This window comes from Cebidichthys violaceus, unplaced genomic scaffold (genome assembly GCF_023349555.1).
Source record: "Cebidichthys violaceus isolate CVI_PGR_0920_01 unplaced genomic scaffold, fCebVio1.0.p SCAF_36, whole genome shotgun sequence".
In the NCBI taxonomy this organism is placed as follows: Eukaryota; Metazoa; Chordata; class Actinopteri; order Perciformes; family Stichaeidae; genus Cebidichthys; species Cebidichthys violaceus.
In genome coordinates this window covers 2,095,924-2,122,741 of record NW_027176550.1, presented here as the reverse complement: position 1 = coordinate 2,122,741, position 26,818 = coordinate 2,095,924, and the positions used below count along the sequence as shown (strand labels likewise).

General features: G+C 40.7%; 1 protein-coding gene across 1 annotated transcript; it reads left to right on the top strand.

Annotated features, from left to right (window-relative positions):
* Window positions 1–15,484: 15,484 nt before the first annotated feature.
* Window positions 15,485–26,347, top strand: cyth4a (cytohesin 4a). The gene is made up of 13 exons (XM_068725768.1): window positions 15,485–15,547; window positions 16,053–16,135; window positions 16,540–16,604; window positions 17,623–17,677; window positions 20,395–20,513; window positions 21,909–21,989; window positions 22,155–22,267; window positions 22,932–23,080; window positions 23,276–23,387; window positions 23,471–23,547; window positions 23,621–23,692; window positions 23,921–24,069; window positions 24,782–26,347. Exons 1-13 carry the CDS (start codon window positions 15,508–15,510, stop codon window positions 24,858–24,860), a joined length of 1,194 nt encoding a protein of 397 aa, XP_068581869.1. The 5' UTR covers window positions 15,485–15,507; the 3' UTR covers window positions 24,861–26,347.
* The last annotated feature ends 471 nt before the right edge of the window (window positions 26,348–26,818 follow it).

The following is a 26,818-nucleotide window of genomic DNA, read 5'->3' as shown; positions in this document are numbered from 1 at the left end:
GCTCCGTCTCCTGCTCGTAACTAGGTAACAGCTCAGCCTGCTGGAGGAGGTGTTGAAATCCTGTGTGTGTGTGTGTGTGTGTGTGTGTGTGTGTGTGTGTGTGTGTGTGTGTGTGTGTGTGTGTGTGTGTGTGTGTGTGTCAGGAGACGTGGTCTCTTGGGACAAGCCTGAAGAACCGTTCTACTAGAATGTTGTCGTTAAGAAAGTAAGAAATATTTGTTTTTAAGAGAACACGTTTACATCTAATGTGTTTTTAATATTTAGTTTTAAGAAAAAGGTAAAAGATAAACTGTTAAACTATAATGTGACTAGTATACCTCAATGTATCAGATACATGCAGTAAAATACAATATTTACCTCTGAAATGTAGTGAAGTAGAATATACAAGTATAAACTACAAATAGTATGAACAAGTGCAAAATTGTGCAGTAAAAAGTGTGGTAAAGTTGTATTAAAAAGCAGTTTTTTTAAAATCGACTTATGGTCTGCAGTAATTGCAGATACAAAACAACCGCAAAGATACGAAACAACCACAAACAGACACAAAAAACCACAAAGACACAAAATGACTGTAAAGAGACACGAAACAACCACAAAAATAAACAAACAAGAGACACAAAATGACTACAAAAAGACCAAAACAAATGACTAAATGACTAAAAAGGAGACACACAACAACTACCAACAGACAATTATAATCTTAAAGACACAAAATGACTACAAAGACACGCAAACCCAAAGACAAAATATTTAACAATGTACGTGTGTCTTTTAGGTAAATCTTCAACTAAAAAGTAACTACAGCTGATAAATGTAGTGAAGTAAAAAGTACAATATTTTCCCTCTGAAAGGAAAAGTATAATAATACTTTAAGTTCATTTTGCTGTTAATACTTTTGTACTTTGGATTCTTGAATGTTTTATTGTAACAGATTACTTTACAGAACGATATAAGTAAAGATATGAGAACTTCTTTCACTGGTTTCTTTTAATCGTGATCATAACCACAACCAGACATTGTTTCACACACTATTATTCTTGATTATATTATATTGATTATGCATACATACTAGTCTATACATAAATGCAAATCTATATATGAATATTTATTACAAATACTGTATTTACTGGATTATCAGAAAAATTGCAGTTTTTGTTAATTTTGATTAATGTTACTGTTTATCTTTCTTACTTAGATTTTCTCATCTTTTGTCTTTTGTCGGATATTTCAGCATCAGGTTGCAGATTGCTGATTTTATACTATTTGAAAAAGCAATAAAAAAAGCAATAAAGCAATAAGAAGAAAATGAGAATGTTCATGTGATTGATTGACAACTAAGAGCAGACTTTAAAACAAATAAGAATAAGAGCAAACATGTTATTTTCTGGTTTGTTGCTCAGGCTGTTATTGTTCTGCTTAGTTGCTGCAGATCTTTGTGATCGGTGTCTGGGGTCTCGTAGAGCACATCTGCCTTTCAGATGTGTGGATTGAGCAAACGTTCTGCAACAGATCAATAGATTGTTAAGTGTCCAAGCCGTCCTCACCCCGACACCCTATCACCACGCCTTCATAACGCGCTCTCTGCTTTAAACGCTGCACAGGAGGTCACTGTGAAAACAGGGAGGATCAGCCCATCTGTTGCTGTGTGTGACTCTGTGTGTGTGTGTGTGTGTGTGTGTGTGTGGTCCTTCACATTCATTCCACATTTCACATCCATCTCACATTACATAAGCAGAGTGCAGTTACAGAAAGTGTATCCTTCATGAGGAGGTGGGCGGACGTCTCTGAGCACATGAAGAGGAAGGCTGTCCTTTTTTATTTATGAAACTTCTCAACAAACTGGATTTGTTTCAATTCACCAAACACACCTTAAAGATCCCAACATGTGGATTCACCTGAGTGTCTCATGTTGTTCACGTTCAGTGTATTGAAGTCAGAGTTATGGACCTCAAACTGCACCACTGTGCAACTAAACAACACACACACACACACATTAGGAAACAATATCCAAGCTAGAAAATACATTTAAAAAAGAAACAAACATGATTTATAGTCAAGGAGGTACAATATGAAAACATGACAATCATAACTGACACATCTTGAGATCTCTATATATTTGTGTGAGGATTGATTAAATGTAGAACAATCAATAAAAGACAATGATGATGTCTTTTGTTGTAGACAACAGCTGTGGCAAATACATTACGTTTCTCGTGACTGCTTCACAATAAAAGATAAATGAAAGCCGCTCTACTAGTTTAACTCTTTAATGTGAAGCAGCAGGAAATGTAAATTACTACATCTCTGATACGGTGGTGACAGAGTGAAGAATAATGAGATACAATAGTAACGCTGTATTTCATGCTCGTTTGCAACTTGAATCCATCGCGGTAATGGCGGACTCCGCCACTAACAATAGAAAATACTGTATTGAGAGGTTATTACATGGAAATACATCGGAGGTGTGATTGTAAAAACATCTTCAGCATTAGAACTCAAAGTTCTCCACATAAAGGACCATTTCACCGGTATCCCCACACAACAATAAAGTGACTAGAATGAAGCTAAACAAACTAAACATCTCAGGAATGACTTTTATTCTGCATGGAAATGAATGGAAACCTATGGCATGACCAGAAAAACATACCCCAAAATCCAAAACGTGATAGTGTATAATGTGAAAATGATCAACAAGAATGAGACAAAACTTGAAGTTAAGAAGGTACAACGTAAAAAAACAATGGTATGGAGCTATGTCAGTAAATGAAATAAAGAGTTGATGTTATAACGTGTTAATAACAGACCACAGGTCTGTTAGTTGCACATCTTTGATAAGTCTATATCTTATGTGGCTCCTTCAGGGTTTTCAAGGTGCAGCACTCACATAACTCAAGATCTCAGCGATGAAATGGTAAAATCAAGGTTGTCCATCACAGTGTGGATCCAGCAGAAGATAACATGAACATAGCCTTTCTGTTACACTCTCTTTATCATGTAGTGTACCACCCATGTGTGGACGGGGAGCGGACTCCTACGGCGCCGTAAAGGTCATGAACAGCGCCCACGTCCTCCCTGCTGCCGTCATCATTATGAATAACTTTGCTGTAAAAGGAAACTGGTTCCTTTGAAACAAAAAGTCAATTTAAAACATCCTCACAATCGGCCTGCTGATGGGGACGTCTTTGTTTCCACCTCGTGTTCATGCGATGCTTGTGTAATTAAATTGGCAGCCTACAAAAAGAAAGGGGACCGGCTCGCCGGGTGGACGTGAGAGATTATTAAAGTGAAGGCCGGTGGGTGGAGGAATCATCCCCACGAGGTACAAAACATCTCGTCTCAGAGCGGGAGGGGCTCTCTGACTGACGCCGTTTGGACATTTGTTATCGTTCCGCACAAACTCTGATGAGTCAGACGTGAGTGAGGAGGTGTGGGCGACCGCCGAGCCAAAACAAAGAGCTGATCTTCTTAATGAGACCTCTGCGTTCTACCTTTAGTTCTCTTGTGGGCCTCAAGGCCTCAGCAGTCCAGCAGATACTCAGTCTTCTCCTCAAACGGAAACGTTAACTGTTGAACAGTTGTTCCAGGAGGACAGTACATTCACTCAAGTTAATCAGTTCAATTTGAAGGTTACTTTGTATGCTGCTTTATGCTTCTACTCAGCATCTAAGAGGAACATGTTCTACGTTCTACTCACCTGACAGCTACAGTTACTCTTCAGATTACAATTTTACATTAATATATATTTAAAATATGATGAATTGTTAAAGATTCAAATGTTTCTCGACCTTTTTTTGATTTGTGACAAAAAACCCTGTCCAGTTGTTTCTTCCTGTCGTTTGTGGTGTATAGAGGTGTATTCAGTATTCAGATCCTTAACTCAAGTAAAAGTACTAGTACTTACCGTGAAAATACTTACATATTTAAATACAAGTAAAAGTCCTGCATTCAAAATGCTACAGAAGTAAAAGTATGTAGTTTTGATCAGCAAACTGTACTTAAAGTATGAAAAGTACTGTACTGTGTTGTGTCCCTGTCAGTGTTCCACTATTATATGTAATATTCTGGATTAATATTAAAGCTGGATGAATGTGTATGTTGCATTTTACTGCTGTAGATGTTGAACGTTATTCTATTCACGTGTGATGTTTACTTCACTTCTGTGATGCATATCTAAAAATAAAGAAACAGGTTAACACAAAGACAAATGAATGTTTTCACACTTTTGTTTCTCACATCATGAAGCGGAAGACGTCTTTATCATCTCCAGGAACGGGAGGCTGGTGTAGACAAGCTGAATGAACATGAGTCATGTTTAGGTGGTCATGTTTCAGAACGTGCTTCGATGTGTGCTTTGCAGTATTAATACTCGAGCTCTTCTTGTCTCGCTGTGGGATCATCTCGATTGGCTCCTTTAAGTGTGACGAGAAGGTCAGTTTTTGATAGTCCATCATTGCATATGTATATATATATATATATATATTTGAAGCTACTTTCCACTCACTGTGCTTATCATCATGTGACAGCTGACCGAGGGGAGCGTAGCCTGCATGAGTCAGAACCCTTTAAATCCAGCAAGACGTGGAGAAGAAGGTTTTTAACAAGCTGCCGCTACAGCGGGGGAGGAGCCAATGTTCCTGTAACGTATCTAACGTTCAACCAATGTGTTCGACAAGTAGTGCATTAAAGATACGGCAGTGAATGCTGCACCGTGAACAGCCTTTACATGCTTGTTCCTGCAATGTTACTGCACAGATACAGGTACAGATTATATATATATATATATATATATATATATATATATATATATATATATATATATATATATATATATATATATATATATATAGACTGAATGTGATGTTCCTCAACATTTAGAGATGGACTGCATGTGAGGAATGACTCATGTGGAGCATTGGAAGCACACATTAGATGCTGGAGGTTTGATTGTCTTTGGTGGACAAGAGAACAGCAGCAACCAGAGGAAACGCATGTTCCTTGATTTAATAGAGGCTGGAATCAAAGGCTGTTCTGGTTGTCTGCTGTTTTCCATTTGGTTAATGGATTTCTCCCTCAATTGAAAGGATGACAATAACCAGAAAAGGCATTTCACGTGGCACTAAATGGAGTTGGTTGGTAACACTGGTGTGTTTGAGAGAAAAGAGGGAGGAGCTAGCGTTAGCTCTCTCTCTGCTGTGGGTTCTGCTGACGGCAATAAGCATCAACATGTAGCTCCACGCTTAACTCCAAATCAAGATCATTGAGCTTCATGCCTCCTGGAGAACATCAACGTAGACTAGACGTAGACAGCCTCTCTCCAGAACTCTTTTGACCAAACACTCCATGTTTCACGGTGTGCTCCTGTTGCTCAGGAGGCTGTTTGGATTGGAACCAGACATCATTTGGGCTCCGCTCCGTCCAAAGTGTCTCCGTGGGATTAGAAACTCATCTCTCTTGCAGATTGACTTTCTATTTAGATTGATTATACAAGCATCTGAGCTCATGGTTTCATTATTATGAAAACAGATGGTTCCTCCCTGAAGCTGCAACTACCCGACCTACAGGGAATCAATCAATCAGCCCCAAACAACGCTGTACGACTCACTCACACAGTGTAGAACATATCATTATCATTACATAGTCCGTCAGTAACACAACAAGCCTCGGCTCCTCCTGTACACACACACACACACACACACACACACACACACACATGATCACAGCGTGTGTGTGTGTGTGTGTGTGTGTGTGTGTGTGTGTGTGTGTGTGTGCTCAGGTTGAATGAAAAAGTAAAACAGTTTCCCAAACTCCTGTTATCCGCTCTGACGGGAACCAGCTGCTGCTGCTGCGATTAGATAAGTGTCTCTGTTCAGGCCGTCACCTTCCTAGTTTGATCCGGTTCCAGATGGACCTTCACCCTTTAATGCAGGTTCAGGATGTTGAAGCACAAAAGATCAACAGACAACGGCAGCATCAGGTAGATGGATGTAGGATCTATCTACTCCTCTGATGTATGTGTTGTTCATGTGTGTCTATTGCAGCGGTGAAGATGTATTCAGATCATTCACAAAAGTACTAATACCACACCGTAAAAATACTTCACTACAAGTAAAAGTACTGCGTTCAAAGCTTTACTTTAGTAAAAGTATGACTCATCAACTTTACAGACAGGAAGGGTAACGAAGTACAGTAACGAGTACAGTAGTGTAGTAACGAGTACAGTAGTGTAGTAACGAGTAGTACAGTAGTGTAGTAACGAGTACAGTAGTGTAGTAACGAGTAGTACAGTAGTGTAGTAACGAGTACAGTAGTGTAGTAACGAGTAGTACAGTAGTGTAGTAACGAGTACAGTAGTGTAGTAACAAGTACAGTAGTGTAGTAACGAGTAGTACAGTAGTGTAGTAACAAGTAGTACAGTAGTGTAGTAACGAGTACAGTAGTGTAGTAACAAGTACAGTAGTGTAGTAACAAGTACAGTAGTGTAGTAACGAGTAGTACAGTAGTGTAGTAACAAGTAGTACAGTAGTGTAGTAACGAGTACAGTAGTGTAGTAACAAGTACAGTAGTGTAGTAACAAGTAGTACAGTAGTGTAGTAACGAGTAGTACAGTAGTGTAGTAACGAGTACAGTAGTGTAGTAACAAGTACAGTAGTGTAGTAACAAGTACAGTAGTGTAGTAACAAGTAGTACAGTAGTGTAGTAACAAGTACAGTAGTGTAGTAACGAGTAGTACAGTAGTGTAGTAACGAGTACAGTAGTGTAGTAACAAGTAGTACAGTAGTGTAGTAACAAGTACAGTAGTGTAGTAACAAGTAGTACAGTAGTGTAGTAACAAGTAGTACAGTAGTGTAGTAACAAGTACAGTAGTGTAGTAACGAGTAGTACAGTAGTGTAGTAACGAGTAGTACAGTAGTGTAGTAACAAGTACAGTAGTGTAGTAACAAGTAGTACAGTAGTGTAGTAACAAGTAGTACAGTAGTGTAGTAACAAGTACAGTAGTGTAGTAACAAGTAGTACAGTAGTGTAGTAACAAGTACAGTAGTGTAGTAACGAGTAGTACAGTAGTGTAGTAACGAGTAGTACAGTAGTGTAGTAACAAGTACAGTAGTGTAGTAACAAGTAGTACAGTAGTGTAGTAACGAGTAGTACAGTAGTGTAGTAACAAGTACAGTAGTGTAGTAACAAGTAGTACAGTAGTGTAGTAACAAGTAGTACAGTAGTGTAGTAACAAGTACAGTAGTGTAGTAACGAGTAGTACAGTAGTGTAGTAACGAGTAGTACAGTAGTGTAGTAACAAGTAGTACAGTAGTGTAGTAACAAGTAGTACAGTAGTGTAGTAACAAGTACAGTAGTGTAGTAACGAGTAGTACAGTAGTGTAGTAACAAGTAGTACAGTAGTGTAGTAACAAGTACAGTAGTGTAGTAACGAGTAGTACAGTAGTGTAGTAACGAGTAGTACAGTAGTGTAGTAACAAGTAGTACAGTAGTGTAGTAACAAGTACAGTAGTGTAGTAACGAGTAGTACAGTAGTGTAGTAACGAGTAGTACAGTAGTGTAGTAACAAGTAGTACAGTAGTGTAGTAACAAGTAGTACAGTAGTGTAGTAACAAGTACAGTAGTGTAGTAACGAGTAGTACAGTAGTGTAGTAACAAGTAGTACAGTAGTGTAGTAACGAGTACAGTAGTGTAGTAACGAGTACAGTAGTGTAGTAACAAGTAGTACAGTAGTGTAGTAACAAGTACAGTAGTGTAGTAACGAGTACAGTAGTGTAGTAACGAGTAGTACAGTAGTGTAGTAACAAGTAGTACAGTAGTGTAGTAACAAGTACAGTAGTGTAGTAACGAGTGCAGTATTTACCTCTGAGAGGAGGAGGAGGATGAAGTACTTATTACTTCCACTATCGGCCTCATCTGGTGATTTGTTGACACCAGATGCTTCTCTGCAGGTTGAACACGTTTACGGTTCACAGTCCCGTCTGAACACATCTTCATTCATGACGTTAAAAGATGATCACTGTTGGAATTATTCAATACTAACACCCTCTTGCAACATCTTTTGAATCAGCAGTGTCTTCTTGCACACTTAAAACATGAGCTACGCAACATTTCCCTTCACGCTTTGCTCAACGTTCTCTCATTTGCTGCCAGCAGTGAAGCGGCGAGGAACCCTCGGCGGACCCCCGACCCTTTTTGTTCACCGCTGGAGTGTGTTTACAGCCGGTTCTGTGCATTAATTATGTCCGGTTATGGCCAACATGAGCTCCTCCTCTGCTGCGGAGATGAATGTTGGTGAAACCCGAGCATCATCACTGCATCATCTTCTCCTCGACCTAATCTCAAGTCTGGTGGTCGTCACTCGATTAGCAATGAGGGGGAATAATTAGCCCCCCGACCTACAAGTAGACATGTCCACTATGTTGATGGGTCACAACATTCACAGGAGGCAGCTGCTCATGACCTGTGAATGAAGTACTGCGGTGCTCAAACATCACAAAGTACTTCTGTTGAGCTTTTGTTTTGTTTTGGTTGAATTTAAGCCAAATGAGATTTTTCTTTTTATTAATGTACAAGCAGGTATTCTCTCAACATAGACGGGTTTTGACTCGGAGTCCTGCTTCCAGACTGAGCTGCAGCACTTTGATGGTGGATCAGTTCACTCGAGGGTCCTTGTCCTTTTTCTTATCTTCAGGAAAAAGTACCACGAGCCTCTCAGAGGCAACCGAGAATGAATACATGAATCTAATGATGCGGTACGGCCTTTGAAGTGTGTATGAAAGACAAACAACCTGTGTGTGTGTGTGTGTGTGTGTGTGTGTGTGTGTGTGTGTGTGTGCCTAAAGTGCATGAACTTGCTGAACTTCGATGGCTGGCTTCCAAACTTTCATTCAGCATCAGTTGTGTTACGAGGACAAAGTACTTGTTGTATAACTGAAACACCACAGATTAGTTTTTACTCAGTCATATCCACACTCAAACATGAAAGAAATATATATATATATATATATATATATACTGTATATATATATATATATTGTGAAGGGAGGATCAAACTGTTCCTCGTGATTTGGAGACATAACCATCTTCAAGTTGTTCTGCAATGATAATTTAACTTAAAGGCATCACACAAGGGAAATCATTATTCATGGGAAAATATAATTGCTGGATACAAAACCACAAGTCACTTCTGATAAATCATGTTATTTTAAAATATGTATTTAATATTAGTTTTAGACAACTTGCCATCCTGTGACACCACAGTGTGTTCCATCTCACTATGTCTGTTTTAATGGGGTTGTATCTTTGAGCATGTTTTAACGGGTTGTTTGATGCTACTGGAGAAGCTCCTCTAGAGCCTCAGAAGACTTAAACAACCGTTTAAGTAGAACAGACTAGTAAACTGACTTTCATGTGTACAATCAGTGGAGTGACCCTCGAAGTTTAAGTCAAATATCTGACCTCCAGTCAAAGCTTCGTGTGTTAAAGCTGCATTCTCTCTAGTGTCCACCAGGGGGCGACTCCTCTGGTTGTATAGAAGTCTAGTCTAAAATGACTCTACTTCTCTCTTGATTTATTCCCTCAGTAAACATTGTAAACATGAGTTTATGGTCTCAATCTCTAGTTTACAGTCTTCTTCAATACAGCATGATGTTCATTTAGTACATTATGCTCCATTTAGAGTCAAACAGACCATAAAGCAGGGGATGCTGACGTCCACTTCTCAGTCTATCGGTTGCATTTAACTTAAAAATTAAACTTAATTTAATGTATTTAAAAACTACAACTTCCGCCAATCCGCTTCAACATCTAATGGGTTCTCCTTCAGAGGATGCTCCACCTTACCGCCAAGTTTCCAGGTCAGAAGTTCTTCCGTCATCCTGACAAACGAACGAACAAAACATAACCTCCTCGGTGGAGCTACACATAGAAGATTTATTGTGGTGTAACTGAGCTTAAATCCACATTTATGACTCTGCCACCCAAAACGACCCTCCAGAAGCTTTCAACAAGCCTTAAAAGAAGCACGCTGTGGTTTTGAATCGTTCCCGATGATCTTGACGTTGTTTGCTAACGTTGCACGAATAACACTCAGTGATTGGTGTGTAATTGAGGAGCTGTTTTGGGGCCTTCAACAGTCCCCTCTGGAAATCAGTGTTTCATAGCCTCTACCTGAGCAGAAGCTGAGCAGTGATTGTGAGGAGACTTTGAGAAGCAGAGCACAAACATGGAGTTCATTTCTAAATGCAGCAAAACCTTCACTGAATGAATCTCTCTGTCTGCTGAACAACATTAACTTCAGGGTTTAGGGCGGATGAATGAAAGGTAGGCGGACAATGAATGTGGAGATGAATGGGTTTATAACCGCAAAGCTACATCGATTGTTTAGTTTGATGCTTTATCATCCGGCCTTGAGCGCTGAATGACCACCGATACTGCACTGACAACGCTTCTAGAAGCAGAAGGAAGAACTGTTCTGCAGATAAGAAACAATAGAGATATAGACACAGCAGCAGTTTGTCCGCTCATTCCTTCATTCCTTCACTTCTTGAGTTCAGGCACTAACTTTTGTGAGACATCTTTGTTTCAATGAAGACAGAATCAGGAGCGCTCTTTATCTCGTTGATCAGATCAATTTTATTGATCTGTGGAGCATGACAGCTCGCCATGACTCACCGCCGCGTCTTTGCTAGCGCTATGTTCAGTTTTAATTATATTTCACCAGAATCGTTGTGGTTACAAGTTCACAGCATGTTGACAGCTTTGTACACAGCTACATGCTAACGACAGCATGCTAACACGCTCACAGAGAGCTTTGTACACAGCTACATGCTAACGACAGCATGCTAACACGCTCACAGAGAGCTTTGTACACAGCTACATGCTAACGACAGCATGCTAACACGCTCACAGAGAGCTTTGTACACAGCTACATGCTAACGACAGCATGCTAACACGCTCACAGAGAGGATGCTAACATGTTTAGCAGGTATAATGGTTACCATATTCACTGTGTTAGCTGAGCGTGTTAGCATGCTTTTTTCACACTATATTATATTTAATATCTTGCACTGTTATATTATATTATGTTAATATGCTACTATTACTACATAATGTACTACATCATATTTCAATACAAACACTAATTATATTAGTTTAATTGCTGTTTCTGTTTTTATTTTGTATACTTCTAATTTATTTGTATCTGTACTAATTTCAATAATAGTTCAATAAAGGAAGTTTAATCTCAAAGTACAGCTGAGGCTGATGGGCATGTCATTAGTTTTGCAGTAGTATGGGTCTTTCTTTTGGATTCATTTGTATTACTATTATTATTATTATTGTGACATGAATGTGTAAACAAAATTTGAAGGCAACCTAGTTGTCGAGACGTTTCACTCTAAACCGAAAATGTCAGCCAGAGGATCACCAAAGTCTGTAAGATTCATCATCTGGCGAACACGAATATCTGTAAAGGAATAAAATGCAAAATGTTGAATTGCAACCTATTCAATACATCTTCAGCCTGGTGGACGACTAAGGGACATTGGAGCAAAAAAATAGCTTTTTGTCAAATTGTATTCTTCCAACAGAGCAATGAGGAATCAGAAGGAGGAGGTCTGCAGAGGAGATACCTGCAGAAAGCAGAATACTGTGTTTGAACCACTGACTCTTTTGTGACATGTTTTGTGTTACTAGCTGTACTTTCCTACGCCGGAGAATCAGGTAATAGTACATAAGATGAATCCTGTCAACTCTGTAACGTAAATAGACTGTAAATAGACTGTAAAGACTGTAAATAGACTTATAAATAGACTGTAGATATACTGTAAATAGACTTATAAATAGACTGTAGATATACTGTAAATAGACTTGTAAATAGACTTGTAAATAGACTGTAAATAGACTGTAGATAGACTGTAAATAGACTTGTAAATAGACTTGTAAATAGACTTATAAATAGACTGTAGATATACTGTAAATAGACTTGTAACTAGACTTGTAAATAGACTGTAGATATACTGTAAATAGACTGTAGATAGACTGTAAATAGACTTGTAACTAGACTTGTAAATAGACTTATAAATAGACTGTAAATAGACTGTAAATAAACTTGTAAATAGACTGTAAATAGACTGTAAATAGACTTGTAAATAGACTGTAAATCGACTTAAATCGACTGTAAATAGCCTGTAAATCGACTGTAAATAGACTGTAGATAGACTGTAAATAGACCTGAAGGCCTCTGCTGCTGCTGTTGGACCCTCATGACCAATCCAAACCCTCAGTAGATGTGTTTGTGAGAGCGGAGAGACTCTAAATGACACAAATTGGGACGGACGGCAGCTCAACAATCACCAATATCGAGGACAGCTTCCCTCTCCTCGACCTCACTTTCTGCTCCCACGATGTCTCCAGAGTTAACGCTTATTTCTTGTGACCGTCAACACACCAGCTGCTCACCTGAAGCCCACTTGAGAAGCAATTACGTTCAGTTTGACTGATACGAGGCTCATAGAGCAACCAATTTGACTTCTCCTTCAAATGCTCCGAACACGTCCCTCACATTTAGAACGACTACATTTGCTTTATGTGGATGCTGACGACACGGACCGATAATGAAACAACAGCGCTTCAGATACAGAACTTCTGCAGTGAAACACACTTCTCCTACGGTTGCTGTGGATTTGAGCCTCATTGACTCTCTCTCTCTCATTTGTGTCTCTTTGTCTCTTGCCCAGCCCCCTGATCCCCTAGACCCCTGGACCCCTGATCCCCTGGATCTGTTCAATAACCCATTCATGGTCGAAGTTAGCCAGCCTGTCTCATCACAAACTCTCCTCCTAAATATGACATTCTTTCAATAATCCATTCCTCATTATGAACAAAAGATTACAACAATTGAAGCCCAAGAGGATGGAAGCGTCGCAGACTGAACAGCTGCTAGACTACCTGGTCTTATAACCAATGCTCCTGATGATTGACAGGAGGGGGTTTGGGCCTCATTAAAAAGGGTCAACTCAGAACAATGCAGCTGTGAACTCATTGTCAGGAGTATTTGTTCTGGAGGACACGTTCATGTCAGTACTGAGAAGCTCATCATTCAGTGTACTTGTGTTTGTGTAGCACTTTGTCTCATCTCTGAGGAAGATGACACGATGCTTTAGTGAGGTGTTGAGGATTCATTTTAGGCTGTGATACTTCTAAAAAGTTCCATTTATTTTTCACGGCACATTCATAAAAGAATTGCGTTATTCTACGATTTATGATGTTGTGAAATGAACACAGTTCACTCTTCTATCGAGCGTTCATCCACTGTTCAGTGAGTGACCGTTGATTCAACACAACACACTGATACACACTGATACACACTGATACACACACACTGATACACACTGATACACACACACTGATACACACTGATACACACACACTGATACACACTGATACACACACACACACACTGATACACACTGATACACACACACTGATACACACTGATACACACTGATACACACACACTGATACACACTGATACACACTGATACACACACACTGATACACACACACACTGATACACACTGATACACACACACTGATACACACTGATACACACACACTGATACACACTGATAAACACACACTGATACACACTGATACACACTGATAAACACACACTGATACACACTGATACACACTGATACACACACACTGATACACACTGATACACACACACTGATACACACTGATACACACTGATACACACACACACTGATACACACTGATACACACACACTGATACACATTGACACACACACACACACACACACACACACACACACACACACTGATACACACTGATACACACACACTGATACACGCTGATCACACACACACTGATACACACCAATCACACACACACACTAATACACACTGATACACACACACACACACACACACACACACACACACACACACACACTGATACACACTGATCACACACACTGATACACACACACACACACACACACACACACACTGATACACACACACTGATACACACTGATCACACACACACACTGATACACACCGATCACACACACACTGATACACACTGATCACACACATTGATACACACTGATACACACAGATACACACACACACTGATCACACACACACTGATACACACTGATGTTGACTCATGAAGTTTAAAATAGTAGCCGACTTATTGCACAGAAGTTACCCACACGAACACACACACACACACACACACACACACACACACACACACACACACACACACACACACACACACACACACACGTGTTTGATGAGTCTCATAGTCTACAATATATTTAGAACTTTTTGTCTTTTCTAACCGATCAAAGTTGTTGAAAAATGAAAATGAAGTGAGATTGATTTTCTACTGTTTTTGTCTGTTTTAGTGACAGTTTGTTTATTTTTCTGCCTCACTGGTGCAGCTATGCAGTGAATAAACACACTTTATATTACTAATATAAACATTAAGTTCACAAAGTTTGTAACACAGTGATTGATCAAATAAACATAGAGTAAAAACAGTAAAATACTGTAAAGTAGCTGTTTGGTAGAAAGTTCTACAGTCGACATGTTGTTTGATCTTCTCATGGGATTCGTTGACAATAAGTGAACGTTTCATTTCATTTATGCACATGAATCACTGTTAAGGGTTATCAGGGAACAGTTTAAGATCGAGAACAAGATGACCCAACAACTCAATGAGCATTCTCAAGCCATGCAGAGCAACAGATAACACAAAACATGAGCACAATGAAGCACCAACAATACTTCATGGTTCATGTTGTCATGCAAGCAGCAGCACAAAGCAGCTGTTCTCTTAAAGCTGAAGCGCTACAGGCTGAACGGCCTCGTAGAGAACGAGCCTCAAGGCCTTCACTGCTCGTTTTTCACACAAATACGGTAAAAAGTTGTAATTACACATAATTATGCAGCATGATTTGAACCTTACACCAGCTGTCTAAGAGGTGTGAAGCTCCGCTAGATGGAACCTCACATGTACAAATGAAAGTGCTGAAGTTGTTTCCTTCCTGAAGTAGACATGTGTGATGACGTCACGTCTTAACAAAAGACATGTTATTACAGAGTATTCATGTAATCAGTGCAGATGTAACCAAATGACCGGACACTGTGGTCCAACAGCATGTATGGAGAATAGTTTGCGATCATTTCTCTGTGCCTCCCTTTGGTGCATATTTGTTATATTTGATCCTTTTCTGTTGTAAGTCATGTAGACATGTTAGTAATAATAGTAGTACAGTACGAGCTGCTTGTTCTGTACAGCTGTTTGTAATAATAGATGTGTGATAATGATAGTAGCGGTGTTGTGTAGTTGTATTTGACACACACACACACACACACACACACACACACACACACACACACACACACACACACACACACACACTCGTGTCACAGGACGTCTGTTGGCGTTTCCTGTGCAGCCTCAGTCTCTCCATGGCTCTACGCAGACAAGACAGCTTCCTCTGGGGGAAAGGTACGCTGCTCTACTCTAATCAATACTTTATATTAATATGCAAAGCTGCTGCTCACAGACTAGCAGCAAGCTTGTTGTGAGATGATTTAAAGTATTAGTCAAATGATTGTTGTGGTCATTAGGAAGCACTAAAGGCTGATCATCTACAGCTTCAGGGTTGTACTTTTACATGAAGCTACACATTTGATTGTTATTCAACTTCTGCATCATTTGATGCACAATAAGTGAACCGTAACGTGTTATTATAATCCTCCTGTACAAACCCACCCGTGGATGAGATGAATTGCACATTAACATCACTCACACTGAGCCCGACTCGATGAGAGGAGCTGCTTTCAGCTCCTTCACCGAGCGGTGGAGGGTGAAGCTGTGACGCCTGCTGCTCGGTGGCAGCGGGCGGAGGTGTGAGGGAGGGTGTGCTACGAGTCCGTCGACCGGGTCACCAAATGTGCCGACGCCGTGAACCGCTCCTGTCTAAGTGCTGAAGCCCGTTGTCGCCCCACAGCTCCACCCAAACTCCAGCCAGGAGAGAAGAGACATGGCGACGCCGTGGAGACCCACAAGTTTGAGCTGCTGGATGACATCCAGGTACTTCACTGAATGTACTGTATGTATGTATGTATGTATGTATGTATGTATGTATGTATGTATATATATATATATGTATATATATATATGTATATATATATATGTATATATATATATATATGTATATATATGTATATATATATATATATATATATATATATATATATATATATATATATACACACTGTATATATCCCTCCATGTCTCATTAAAACTCACTCCTTCACACCCACTCAACAGAGCTTTTCACACTCAAGGTGTTTCATTCACCGTCTGTTAATTGCGGCGTGAAGGTTGTCGTCTGCTGGTTCTGAGCAGAGTGACGTCGGGTCCACGGCCGTCTGTGACGTGACGCCAGACCTCGGTACCGAGCTTAACGTCTCTCTCTCCGCTCCGTCTCTCAGAAGCTGAGGTTGGAGATCGATCACGTCGCGTCGGAAACCCACCGTCTGGAGATGAAGGAGCAGAAGTGAGTACGGTGAACCGGTTGAAGCTCCTCAGAGTCAGTGGCTGCAGCAGACTCTCTAAAGCTCTCTTTGAAAGTCAGAAATACATTTCTTCCGTTTCTATATCTGCAGACCAACCTTTGAACCTTCCTCCCTGAGGTCTTTACCTTGCTTTCATGACCCCTGGGTGTTCCTCACTGATAGATGCATGAAGGAGAACGTGTGGAGCTCTGAGTGTAACACAGTCTCTTGCACCTTGACATGAATTGGAGAGGAAGTCTTGACATTTTGAGAGCGTGTGCACGGGGCTGTCGAACTACATGTTTCCACTTCCTGTTGCGGCTGCCTTCAGAAGGTGCTGATGATGATGATGATGATGATGATGAGTCACTTAAACTGTTACTATTACATAATAACCACCCTGAAAGCCTCAACTTAACAAATACTTAATAAAACAGATGCTCATGAAACATGGAGAATCATTTGTAATTCATTGAGGGACAGAAAATGAAGTGATGAGCATCTTTATGATTTGATCTTTATTAAAATACCAATCAGAGTCTACCTGGTTCAGAGCAGGTAGGCTGTTGTTCTCCGTTGTTTCATGGCGTACCTGTTGACCAGGTAAGATGATGCCTCTGATGACGTCACTGTGAGCCTCAGTAACTCTTCTGTTTCACTTTTCTTTATTATAGTACTTGTCATGCATAGAAATATACCAAACCTGCAATAAGTTCATTGTGCAAATGTCCCTGATGTGACTGCAGCAGATTAATGATCATAAAAGAGTGTTCACATTAAAAATATAATTTAAAAAGTCAAAACATGTGTGAGGAATACCAGTTATACACCAGACAATATAATAAGTTTGTAATACACTGAAAATGTGATGTACATATAATTAAATAGTCCAATTTGCCTTCGTCTCCACAACCATGAAACAAGCTCATTTGGAACATTTATTTATTGATTTATTATTTAATTTGCTGTTGAAAAGAAAAATATTGTTAGAAAAATCTATATTTTGGTCTTTTGTTGCAGTAAAAACAGAAGATTCTTACGAGGGAAAAAGAAATTCAACATGGATCCAAAAAAGGTGAGTTTATATAAAATATATATGAATATGAACAGTACTAGAGGTACTATTGGTCATACTGTAGATGTACACACTGTAGATGTATACAGTGTAGATGTACACACTGTAGATGTATACAGTGTAGATGTACATACTGTAAATGTACATACTGTAGATGTATATACTGTAAATGTACATACTGTAGATGTACATACTGTAAATGTACATACTGTAGATGTACATACTGTAGATGTACATACTGTAAATGTACATACTGTAAATGTACATACTGTAGATGTATATATTGTAGATGTATATACTGTAAATGTACATACTGTAAATGTACATACTGTAGATATACATACTGTAAATGTACATACTGTAGATGTATATATTGTAGATGTATATACTGTAGATGTATATACTGTAGATGTACATACTGTTGATGTATATACTGTAGCTGTATATACTGTAGATGTACATACTGTAGATGTATATATTGTAGATGTACATACTGTAGATGTATATATTGTAGATGTATATACTGTAGATGTACATACTGTAGATGTATATACTGTAGATGTACATACTGTAGATGTACATATTGTAGCTGTATATACTGTAGATGTACATACTGTAGATGTATATATTGTAGATGTACATACTGTAGATGTATATATTGTAGATGTATATACTGTAGATGTACATACTGTAGATGTATATACTGTAGATGTATATATTGTAGATGTACATACTGTAGATGTATATATTGTAGATGTATATACTGTAGATGTACATACTGTAGATGTACATATTGTAGATGTATATACTGTAGATGTATATACTGTAGATGTACATACTGTAGATGTATATATTGTAGATGTATATACTGTAGATGTACATACTGTAGATGTACATATTGTAGATGTACATATTGTAGATGTATATATTGTAGATGTACATACTGTAGATGTACATATTGTAGATGTATATACTGTAGATGTATATACTGTAGATGTACATACTGTAGATGTACATATTGTAGATGTACATATTGTAGATGTACATATTGTAGATGTATATACTGTAGATGTACATACTGTAGATGTATATATTGTAGATGTATATACTGTAGATGTACATACTGTAGATGTACATATTGTAGATGTACATACTGTAGATGTATATATTGTAGATGTACATACTGTAGATGTACATATTGTAGATGTATATACTGTAGATGTACATACTGTAGATGTATATACTGTAGATGTACATACTGTAGATGTACATATTGTAGATGTACATATTGTAGATGTACATATTGTAGATGTATATACTGTAGATGTATATACTGTAGATGTACATACTGTAGATGTATATATTGTAGATGTATATACTGTAGATGTATATACTGTAGATGTATACAGTGTAGATGTTTTATTTATATTTGTATTAACATCTGCAAAGTAACAAGTAACTAAAGCTATCAAATACATATTAAGTAAAAACTACTATATCTGTCTCCAAAATGTATAGTAGAAGTATAAAACAAAGTATACAGTACTTGAGTAAATGTACTTATTTACATTCCAGTACTGGAATTCAGTATAAGCTGCTTTGTACAGCGTGTACACCCGACCAACACACATTCATTGTATACCAGTACACAGAGTACACAAGAGTGTGACATCATCTTTGGTGCTGACAATCTACATATAACTTTAACATCTATAAAGTCACAGCAAAGGTACAGCAAAGGTACAGTAAAGTCACAGTAGAGGTACACTAAAGGTCCAGTAGAGGTACAGTAAAGTCACAGTAGAGTTACAGTAAACGGTCCAGTAAAGTCACAGTAGAGGTACAGTAAAGGTACAGTTGGTGAAATCCTACTTTCACTTCTTCAGCTGCTCTGATACTGAAGGTCAACAGACTTTATAATAGAACTCCACACAGAGCGGATGTGGATTTAAGCGAGTGTGTGTGTGTGTGTGTGTGTGTGTGTGTGTGTGTGCGTGCGTGCGTGTGCGCGTGTGCGTGTGTGCGTGCGTGCGTGCGTGCGTGCGTGCGTGCGTGCGTGCGTGCGTGCGTGCGTGCGTGTGTGTGTGTGAGATGTGCGCGTGTGTGTGTGTGTGTGTGTGTGATGTGCAGAAATGCAAACTGTGCACAGATGCAGACGATGACAGAATAGCGAGAAAAACCACATCCTGTTCCCTGAAGTGGTGCAGAAGCGCCACTTCACCACAGAGACCCACGTCTTTCTGGGTCCTCGGTTAGAACCGGGTCCTCGGCCTGAGACCGCTCTGAGCTCAGGTCCTGTAGAGTGGGAGGGTGAGACTTTCAGAATAAGGGCCTTTCAGTGTAATTGATTTGAAGAAGTGCTCAGCAGCAGTGCACAGTCAGTTGAGAGGGTCACAGCCTCTGAGGTGAAGAGATACAGCAGACAGTGACTCACCCTGTGGTCTTCTTCTTTCTCTGGTGATTAATGACAACAGAAGAAAACCTTCTCATCAACGCTATCAGCGCCGATCATATTTTCTTACTTCAAACAAAGTTTCTGGACTTTTGTAGAGAAACACAAACATACGTTGTATGAGGTTTGTAGACAGGAAGCATGTGAAACCTTTGATTACATGAATGAACATTTAAATGTTCAAATGTGCCAGGATGCCCCCTGCACACCTCGGTGTCTGTGTGTAGACATGGACGAGGTTTCCAAACCTTCTGCTTCTATCCAGGGGGTCCACTACCTGGTGCAGAACGAGCTGCTGGAGCGGAGAGCGGAGTCGGTGGCCGAGTTTCTTTACAAAGAGGACGGACTAAACAAGACCGCCATCGGAAACTTCTTGGGAGAAAGGTACAGTACAGCACAGCGGTGGTACCGTGTGGATGTGACCCGGAAGATACTCTCTGATGCCGAAAAGTAGCGGTGGAGGAACAACTCGGGTCCTTTAGTGCAATGATGTAGAAGTACTAAAATCCTACTAAGTATGTGTACACAAGTACCATAAGCCAAATGTATCTGAAGTAAAAGTACTCGTTCTTCAGTACCATGGTGTACCATAAGACTGATATATCATTGTGACATCATGAGATTGTTAACACTGACGGATCAGAGCTCTGTTCTCCTGGTGCAGCTCAAGGGGAAGCTAGCTTTAACACTCTATACACAGAGAGTCCAGCGGTTCCACTGGGTCTACTGGTTCTACTGGTTCCCTTCAAAGGGTCCTGAGATGATCAACAGGAGAGGAACAACCTGATCTTACAGAAACACGTGACTAACAGAGCGGTACGCCGTGGTGACACCTCATGTGTCAACGTTACAAACAACCCTGAGCCTGCCAATGGAAAGTCACTGAGATCCTTTCAGGATGTGGAAACACAAATTAAAGAGATGCACGTGAATACGCACTGATCAGAGGTAGAACAAACACTTACGGGACAGACGGACGCTGGAGAGAAGAGACACGAGGCAGCTGGTGATCTGACGTGTGGAGAGTGATGATGATGAGGGAATACACACCTGTTCCCACTTCACTCATCATCACAGGTGATGATGAGTGAAGTGGGAACAGGTGTGCAGTCAGGTGACGGGGAAAAGAGGGAAGGTCTGAGGGCGTCTCAAAACTGTAAGTACTTGAGTAAATGTACTTAGTTACATTCCACCACTGGACTTCAGTTGAATCCACGTTTACAGGCAGCCCGTATTGTAGTTCCGTCTCCAGGTTTGTGTTTGAGTCCTCTGATCCAGCTCAACTCAAACCTCAGTCCAGGTTCTCAAATCTCTCGTCTTCATCGTAGAACTTCACGGAAATGTGACGACTTCAACCTTTGTCCACTTCTCACACCTGTGCACACCTGGTCACTACTGTAGAACGTGAGCAGGGACTGCTAGGTTTTCAGGTTAAAACGTTCTGACAGAAACATGTCTGGTTCTGGTTCCGGTTCCGGTTTCAGTTTCAGTAGAAACTGTTGTACTTTTTTACCGTTTTTACAACGTTCTGTCCAAAATGAAATTGTAAAATATCACAGTGGGGTGAAAGTCTTTAAAATCCCCAAATGACAACTTTTCATTCAGTCTTGATAATAAAGTTTTTTATTATGTTATTATCTAATGAGACACTAGTCAACCTGGAGAGGATCATATCTATCATATTCTAGATCTATATTTATCGTCTGTTTCTGCATTGACCTCCAGCTTGATAATGCACCTCATGGTTGATTATTATTATTGTTGTTATTTTTCTCACAGGGAGGAAATGCATCTGCAGACCTTGAAGGCGTTTGTGGGTCTGCATGAATTCTCAGACCTGAACCTGGTGCAGGCGCTGAGGTTTGTGTTGCTTTAGTGAGACGTTGCAGCAGTGTTCTTCATCTTTAGTCTTGTAGAAGTCCTCCTCCTCCACCCAGCATATGCTTTACCTTGTGTGTGTGTGTGTGTGTGTGTGTGTGTGTGTGTGTGTGTGTGTGTGTGTGTGTCACCCCTGCTGTCTTGCAGGCAGTTTCTGTGGAGCTTTCGTCTCCCGGGAGAAGCGCAGAAGATTGACAGGATGATGGAGGCGTTCGCAACTCGCTACTGCGACTGTAACCCCGGGGTCTTCCAATCCACAGGTAACCACGACGACGACGCTGGGTCTCTCCTGGTTCACTCTCTACGACGCGCCAATTAAAACGATGTGTTACACTTTCATTAATTCCATCGATAGACGAGTTATCTGTTAAGATGAAGGTTTCTCTCTCTTAACACTGATCAGAGTACTTGGTTCAGTAGAAGAGTTCCTGCTCTGGACACAGTTACGTTCAATAGGTGAGGTGGTACAACACGTTTTAGGGCCTTTGTGGGTAAAAAGAAAATACATTATGGAAGATTAAAGTCACAAAAAACAAAGAATGAACCACAACTTCTCTCTTGATTTATTCCCTCAGTAAACATTGTAAACATGAGTTTATGATAGATGGCGACGGCCAAAACGCTGAACTCAAGACTTCAAAATGGGATTCCACAAACCAGTGGGTGACGTCACGACTACTACGTCCACTTCTTAAATACAGTCTGTGGTTTAGAGGGAACCGGATGTAGCATGTATCTGATAACCCATTGGCTAAATAAAACGAGGATAAAGAACATCAGCATTATCTCATGAGATGACACAGAAAGCGTGAATGTATCTTTCAGGACCTTTGATTCGCTCAGAGGCCGTCCATTCAACAACAACAGTTTACAGTGTCCTACATTCTGTGTGTGTGTGTGTGTGTGTGTGTGTGTGTGTGACAGACACATGCTACATCCTGTCTTTCGCCATCATCATGCTCAACACGAGTCTCCACAACCCCAACGTCAAAGACAAGCCCAGTCTGCAGCGCTTTGTCTCCATGAACAGAGGGATCAACATCGGGAAGGATCTGCCCACCGAGCTGCTCACGGTCTGCTGCTAATCCAGAGTCTTCATCATTATTAATGTCATAATTAACTCGTGTTCAAAGATGTTCAAAGATGTTCAAAATATTGGGGGATTTCCCTTCTGCCGTCTCTTGTTCTGGGTAAAGTGACTTGACTCCTTCTTCCTCTGCTGTCTTAATACATGTTAAAGACAATCAGGTTCTGACGTTCTCTTCTAGAAGCTGTACGCGAGCATCCGCAGCGAGCCGTTCAAGATCCCGGTGGACGACGGGAACGACCTCACGCTGACCTTCTTTAACCCGGACAGAGAAGGCTGGCTGCTGAAAATGGGTGAGATGCCGACGATGGTCGCTCCACACGGAAGCTAATCTGAGTTGTTGGGAGGAGATTACATCACACTGTCTCTGTTGAAGGTGGTCGAGTTAAAACCTGGAAGAGGAGGTGGTTCATTTTGACGGACAACTGCTTGTACTACTTTGAATACACCACAGTAAGAGTCCTTCTGCTTCACGTCATTCTGTGAGTGTCAAACCGTCTTTGACGTCCTCCTCCTCCTCCTGCAGGACAAAGACCCCATTGGGATCATTCCTCTGGAGAACCTGTGCGTCAGGAACCTGCAAGACACGAGCAAACCGGTAGAGTGTCTTTTACTTTTGGCATCGCAGCATGAGGGAGTGTCGAGCTTCCTCACACACATCATCTGCTGCCGCGCACTAAATTAATCACACGGCAGCTGCTAAATGAATTTCCGACCCGAGTGCTCAAACAATGAGTCACGAGGCTATCGGCAGCCCGGCGATATCAACAGAAAGCATATGCACACAGTGACGGTGCCACGTGTGTCTGCTCCTGTGTTTGAACAGTATTGTCTGGAGTTATATAACCCCAAAGGACAAAAGATCAAGGCCTGCAAGACGGAGCACAGAGGCCGAGTGGTGCAGGGCAAACACCGGTCCTACAAGCTCAGCGCAGCAAGCGCCGAAGAGCGGGACGCCTGGATCCACGCCGTCAGGTGACAGCTTTATTTAAAGACGGTCGTGATGAAACCATCTGACCTCCAGACCTCTTCACGTTGGTCTAACCTAACCCTAACCATCTCAAATATACAACCGCAGCTTAGTTTTACAAAACCGGTTACCCGGCAACAGCTCAAAGCCCAGAAATAGTGCGATGCATAAACACTTCAGGGTCAGAACATGTTGAACAAAGATACGAGCTTTAAAGGTATTTAAAGGAGCCGTTTACAGTCTTTATGCTAAGCTAAGCTAACCAGCTGGTGGCTGCAGCTTCATGGTGAAACAAACATGAGGTCTAAATGTCTTCCATGACGTAAATAAGTTCCCAAAACGTCAAATTGTTTAGTTTATGCAGGTTATCAATGGGCCCGTCTCAAATCAATAGAACTGTCGGTAAACTGGTAAGAGATCTATTTTTGTCTACGTATTATATACTGTTATACTACACAAGTGTCTGAAACACATCTTATACAAATACATCCAATATCTGTTGAGATGGAGCTGAACACATTTGCAGGTTCCAGTTGAAATCGAGCAATTTAAAGACGTCATCTTTCTGGGGAAACTGAGACATTTTATAGACTCAGACATTAACTGATTAAGTTCAAAAACAATCAACAGATTGATCAATAATCAAACTACTCAATAGGTCAAACTCCTGGTGCTACTTCTGATGAAGTCATTGTGAATGCTGATCTTCTCTTTCAGGGCGAGTATCACCAAAGACCCGTTCTATGACCTGGTGTCTCTACGAAAGAGGAAAGTCATCAGCAACACCTCCTCGTAGAGTTTGGATCCTGGACCACGTGTCTTCATGGATCCATCGTCCTGTTCAGGAGAAATGAAACCCAAACTGAATCACAATCAGTATTTTCACAGAAATGAACAAATTGGGAACCAACACTTGTTGAAGTGTAAAAAAAGAAAAGGGAACTTTATGTGGCACTGTAGCATAGTACTTCTGCAAACTGCAGGCTCCACTGCACCACTGCACCGCCTTCAGGGCCTGACAGTCCTCCTGACGGTCCTCCTGACGGTCCTCCTGACGGTCCCCTACTGACGGTCCTACTGAGAGTCCTCCTGATGGTCCCCTACTGACGGTCCTCCTGACGGTCCTACTGACGGTCCCCTACTGACGGTCCTCCTGACTGTCCCCTACTGACGGTCCTACTGACGGTCCTCCTGACTGTCCCCTACTGACGGTCCCCTACTGACGGTCCTCCTGACAGTCCTACTGACGGTCCCCTACTGACGGTCCTCCTGACGGTCCTACTGACGGTCCCCTACTGACGGTCCTCCTGACTGTCCCCTACTGATGGTCCTCCTGACAGTCCTACTGACGGTCCTCCTGACGGTCCCCTACTGACTGACGGTCCCCTACTGACTGACGGTCCTACTGACAAACATCTGCTGCAGGTCGGCCTCTGATTGGCTACTTCTGATGCCCCCCTACCAGAGTCACACGGTGACAGGAAGTTGAAGCTGAACAGGCCGACTTAAAGCAAACCTCTGTATCAAGAGGCTGTCAACCTTCGCTGTAGGAAAGAAGTGCAAAACCACCTCAAAAAAGATGCAGAAACAACCCACAAAGAGTTACCAAACGACCACAAAGAGGCTTAAAATGACTAGAACAAGACTCAAAACGACCACAGAGAGACGCAAAACATCCACAGAGAAACTCAAAATGACCACAAAGTGACTAAAGAACAAACACAGAACTGCTTTAAAGGAGGCGTGGCCTCGTCGTCTGTTGTGGTTCTCTCAGTTTGGGGGTTTTGCTCCGGGAAGGGGGGAGTTAAGGGTCTTTTACTGGTCCACCGTCTCCTAATCCGTCCATCGCTGTAGCATATTGGAGCCACAAACAGTAGCTATTTATTTTATATTTTAATATTTAAATGAGTTTATCACGCGTTCTTTCATTACACTGAGTAAACAGTAATGAACGGTTAGTTATACATTTTTGGACTCATTGTTCTCATATTCTGGTGGTTCTGGGTTAGGGTTAAACAGCAGCCGTCTACTTCTTACACTTTTATAACTTCACTTAGTCATCACATCATTTACATTTGTCGTTTTCCTCTTCATGGATATTGATGATGATGTTACCTTTAATAACATTGTTGTAAATACAGTAAAAAAAAGCCAGTTTAGTATTAAAATGAACTTATGAATACATGTTACTTTGAAACTGTACAGTATATTTTATCTTGATCATATTTTCCTGACTGTATGTGAAATGTAGTAACTGAGTACTGATTAAACGTGTATATTGTCTGGTTGTGTGTCTGTTTCTCCAGCAGATGGAGGTACATCATCACGTTCAAACGTTAACTTTTACTTTGCCACCAGACGATCTTCATCTCGTCATGACTGAACGTGACGAGGAAAATTAAGAAGTGATCCTGTGGTTATCTGATGAGCATGAAGTCTCTTCCTGTGCACTTCCTGTCCTGAGTGTGTATGAAGCTGTGATAGAGAGCCGTGGCTTCAGCAAAACACCAACAAACACACATCTGCTTTCTTCTTGCTTCTCCTCACCGTGCTCGTCAGACATGGAAGGGTTTCATCGTTGATTATTTAAAGTAGATAACAGCTATTTTTATGTATTACAAGTCTTCAGCACTCAGAGAGGAATGAAGGTGTGAAGTTTGGTGGATGTCAGAATTACTGAAGTGGAGATTTCTGGATCAGAGTGTGAGAAAAACTCCATTGATAGAAAAGCTCCTTTAAAGAGACGTTTAGTTA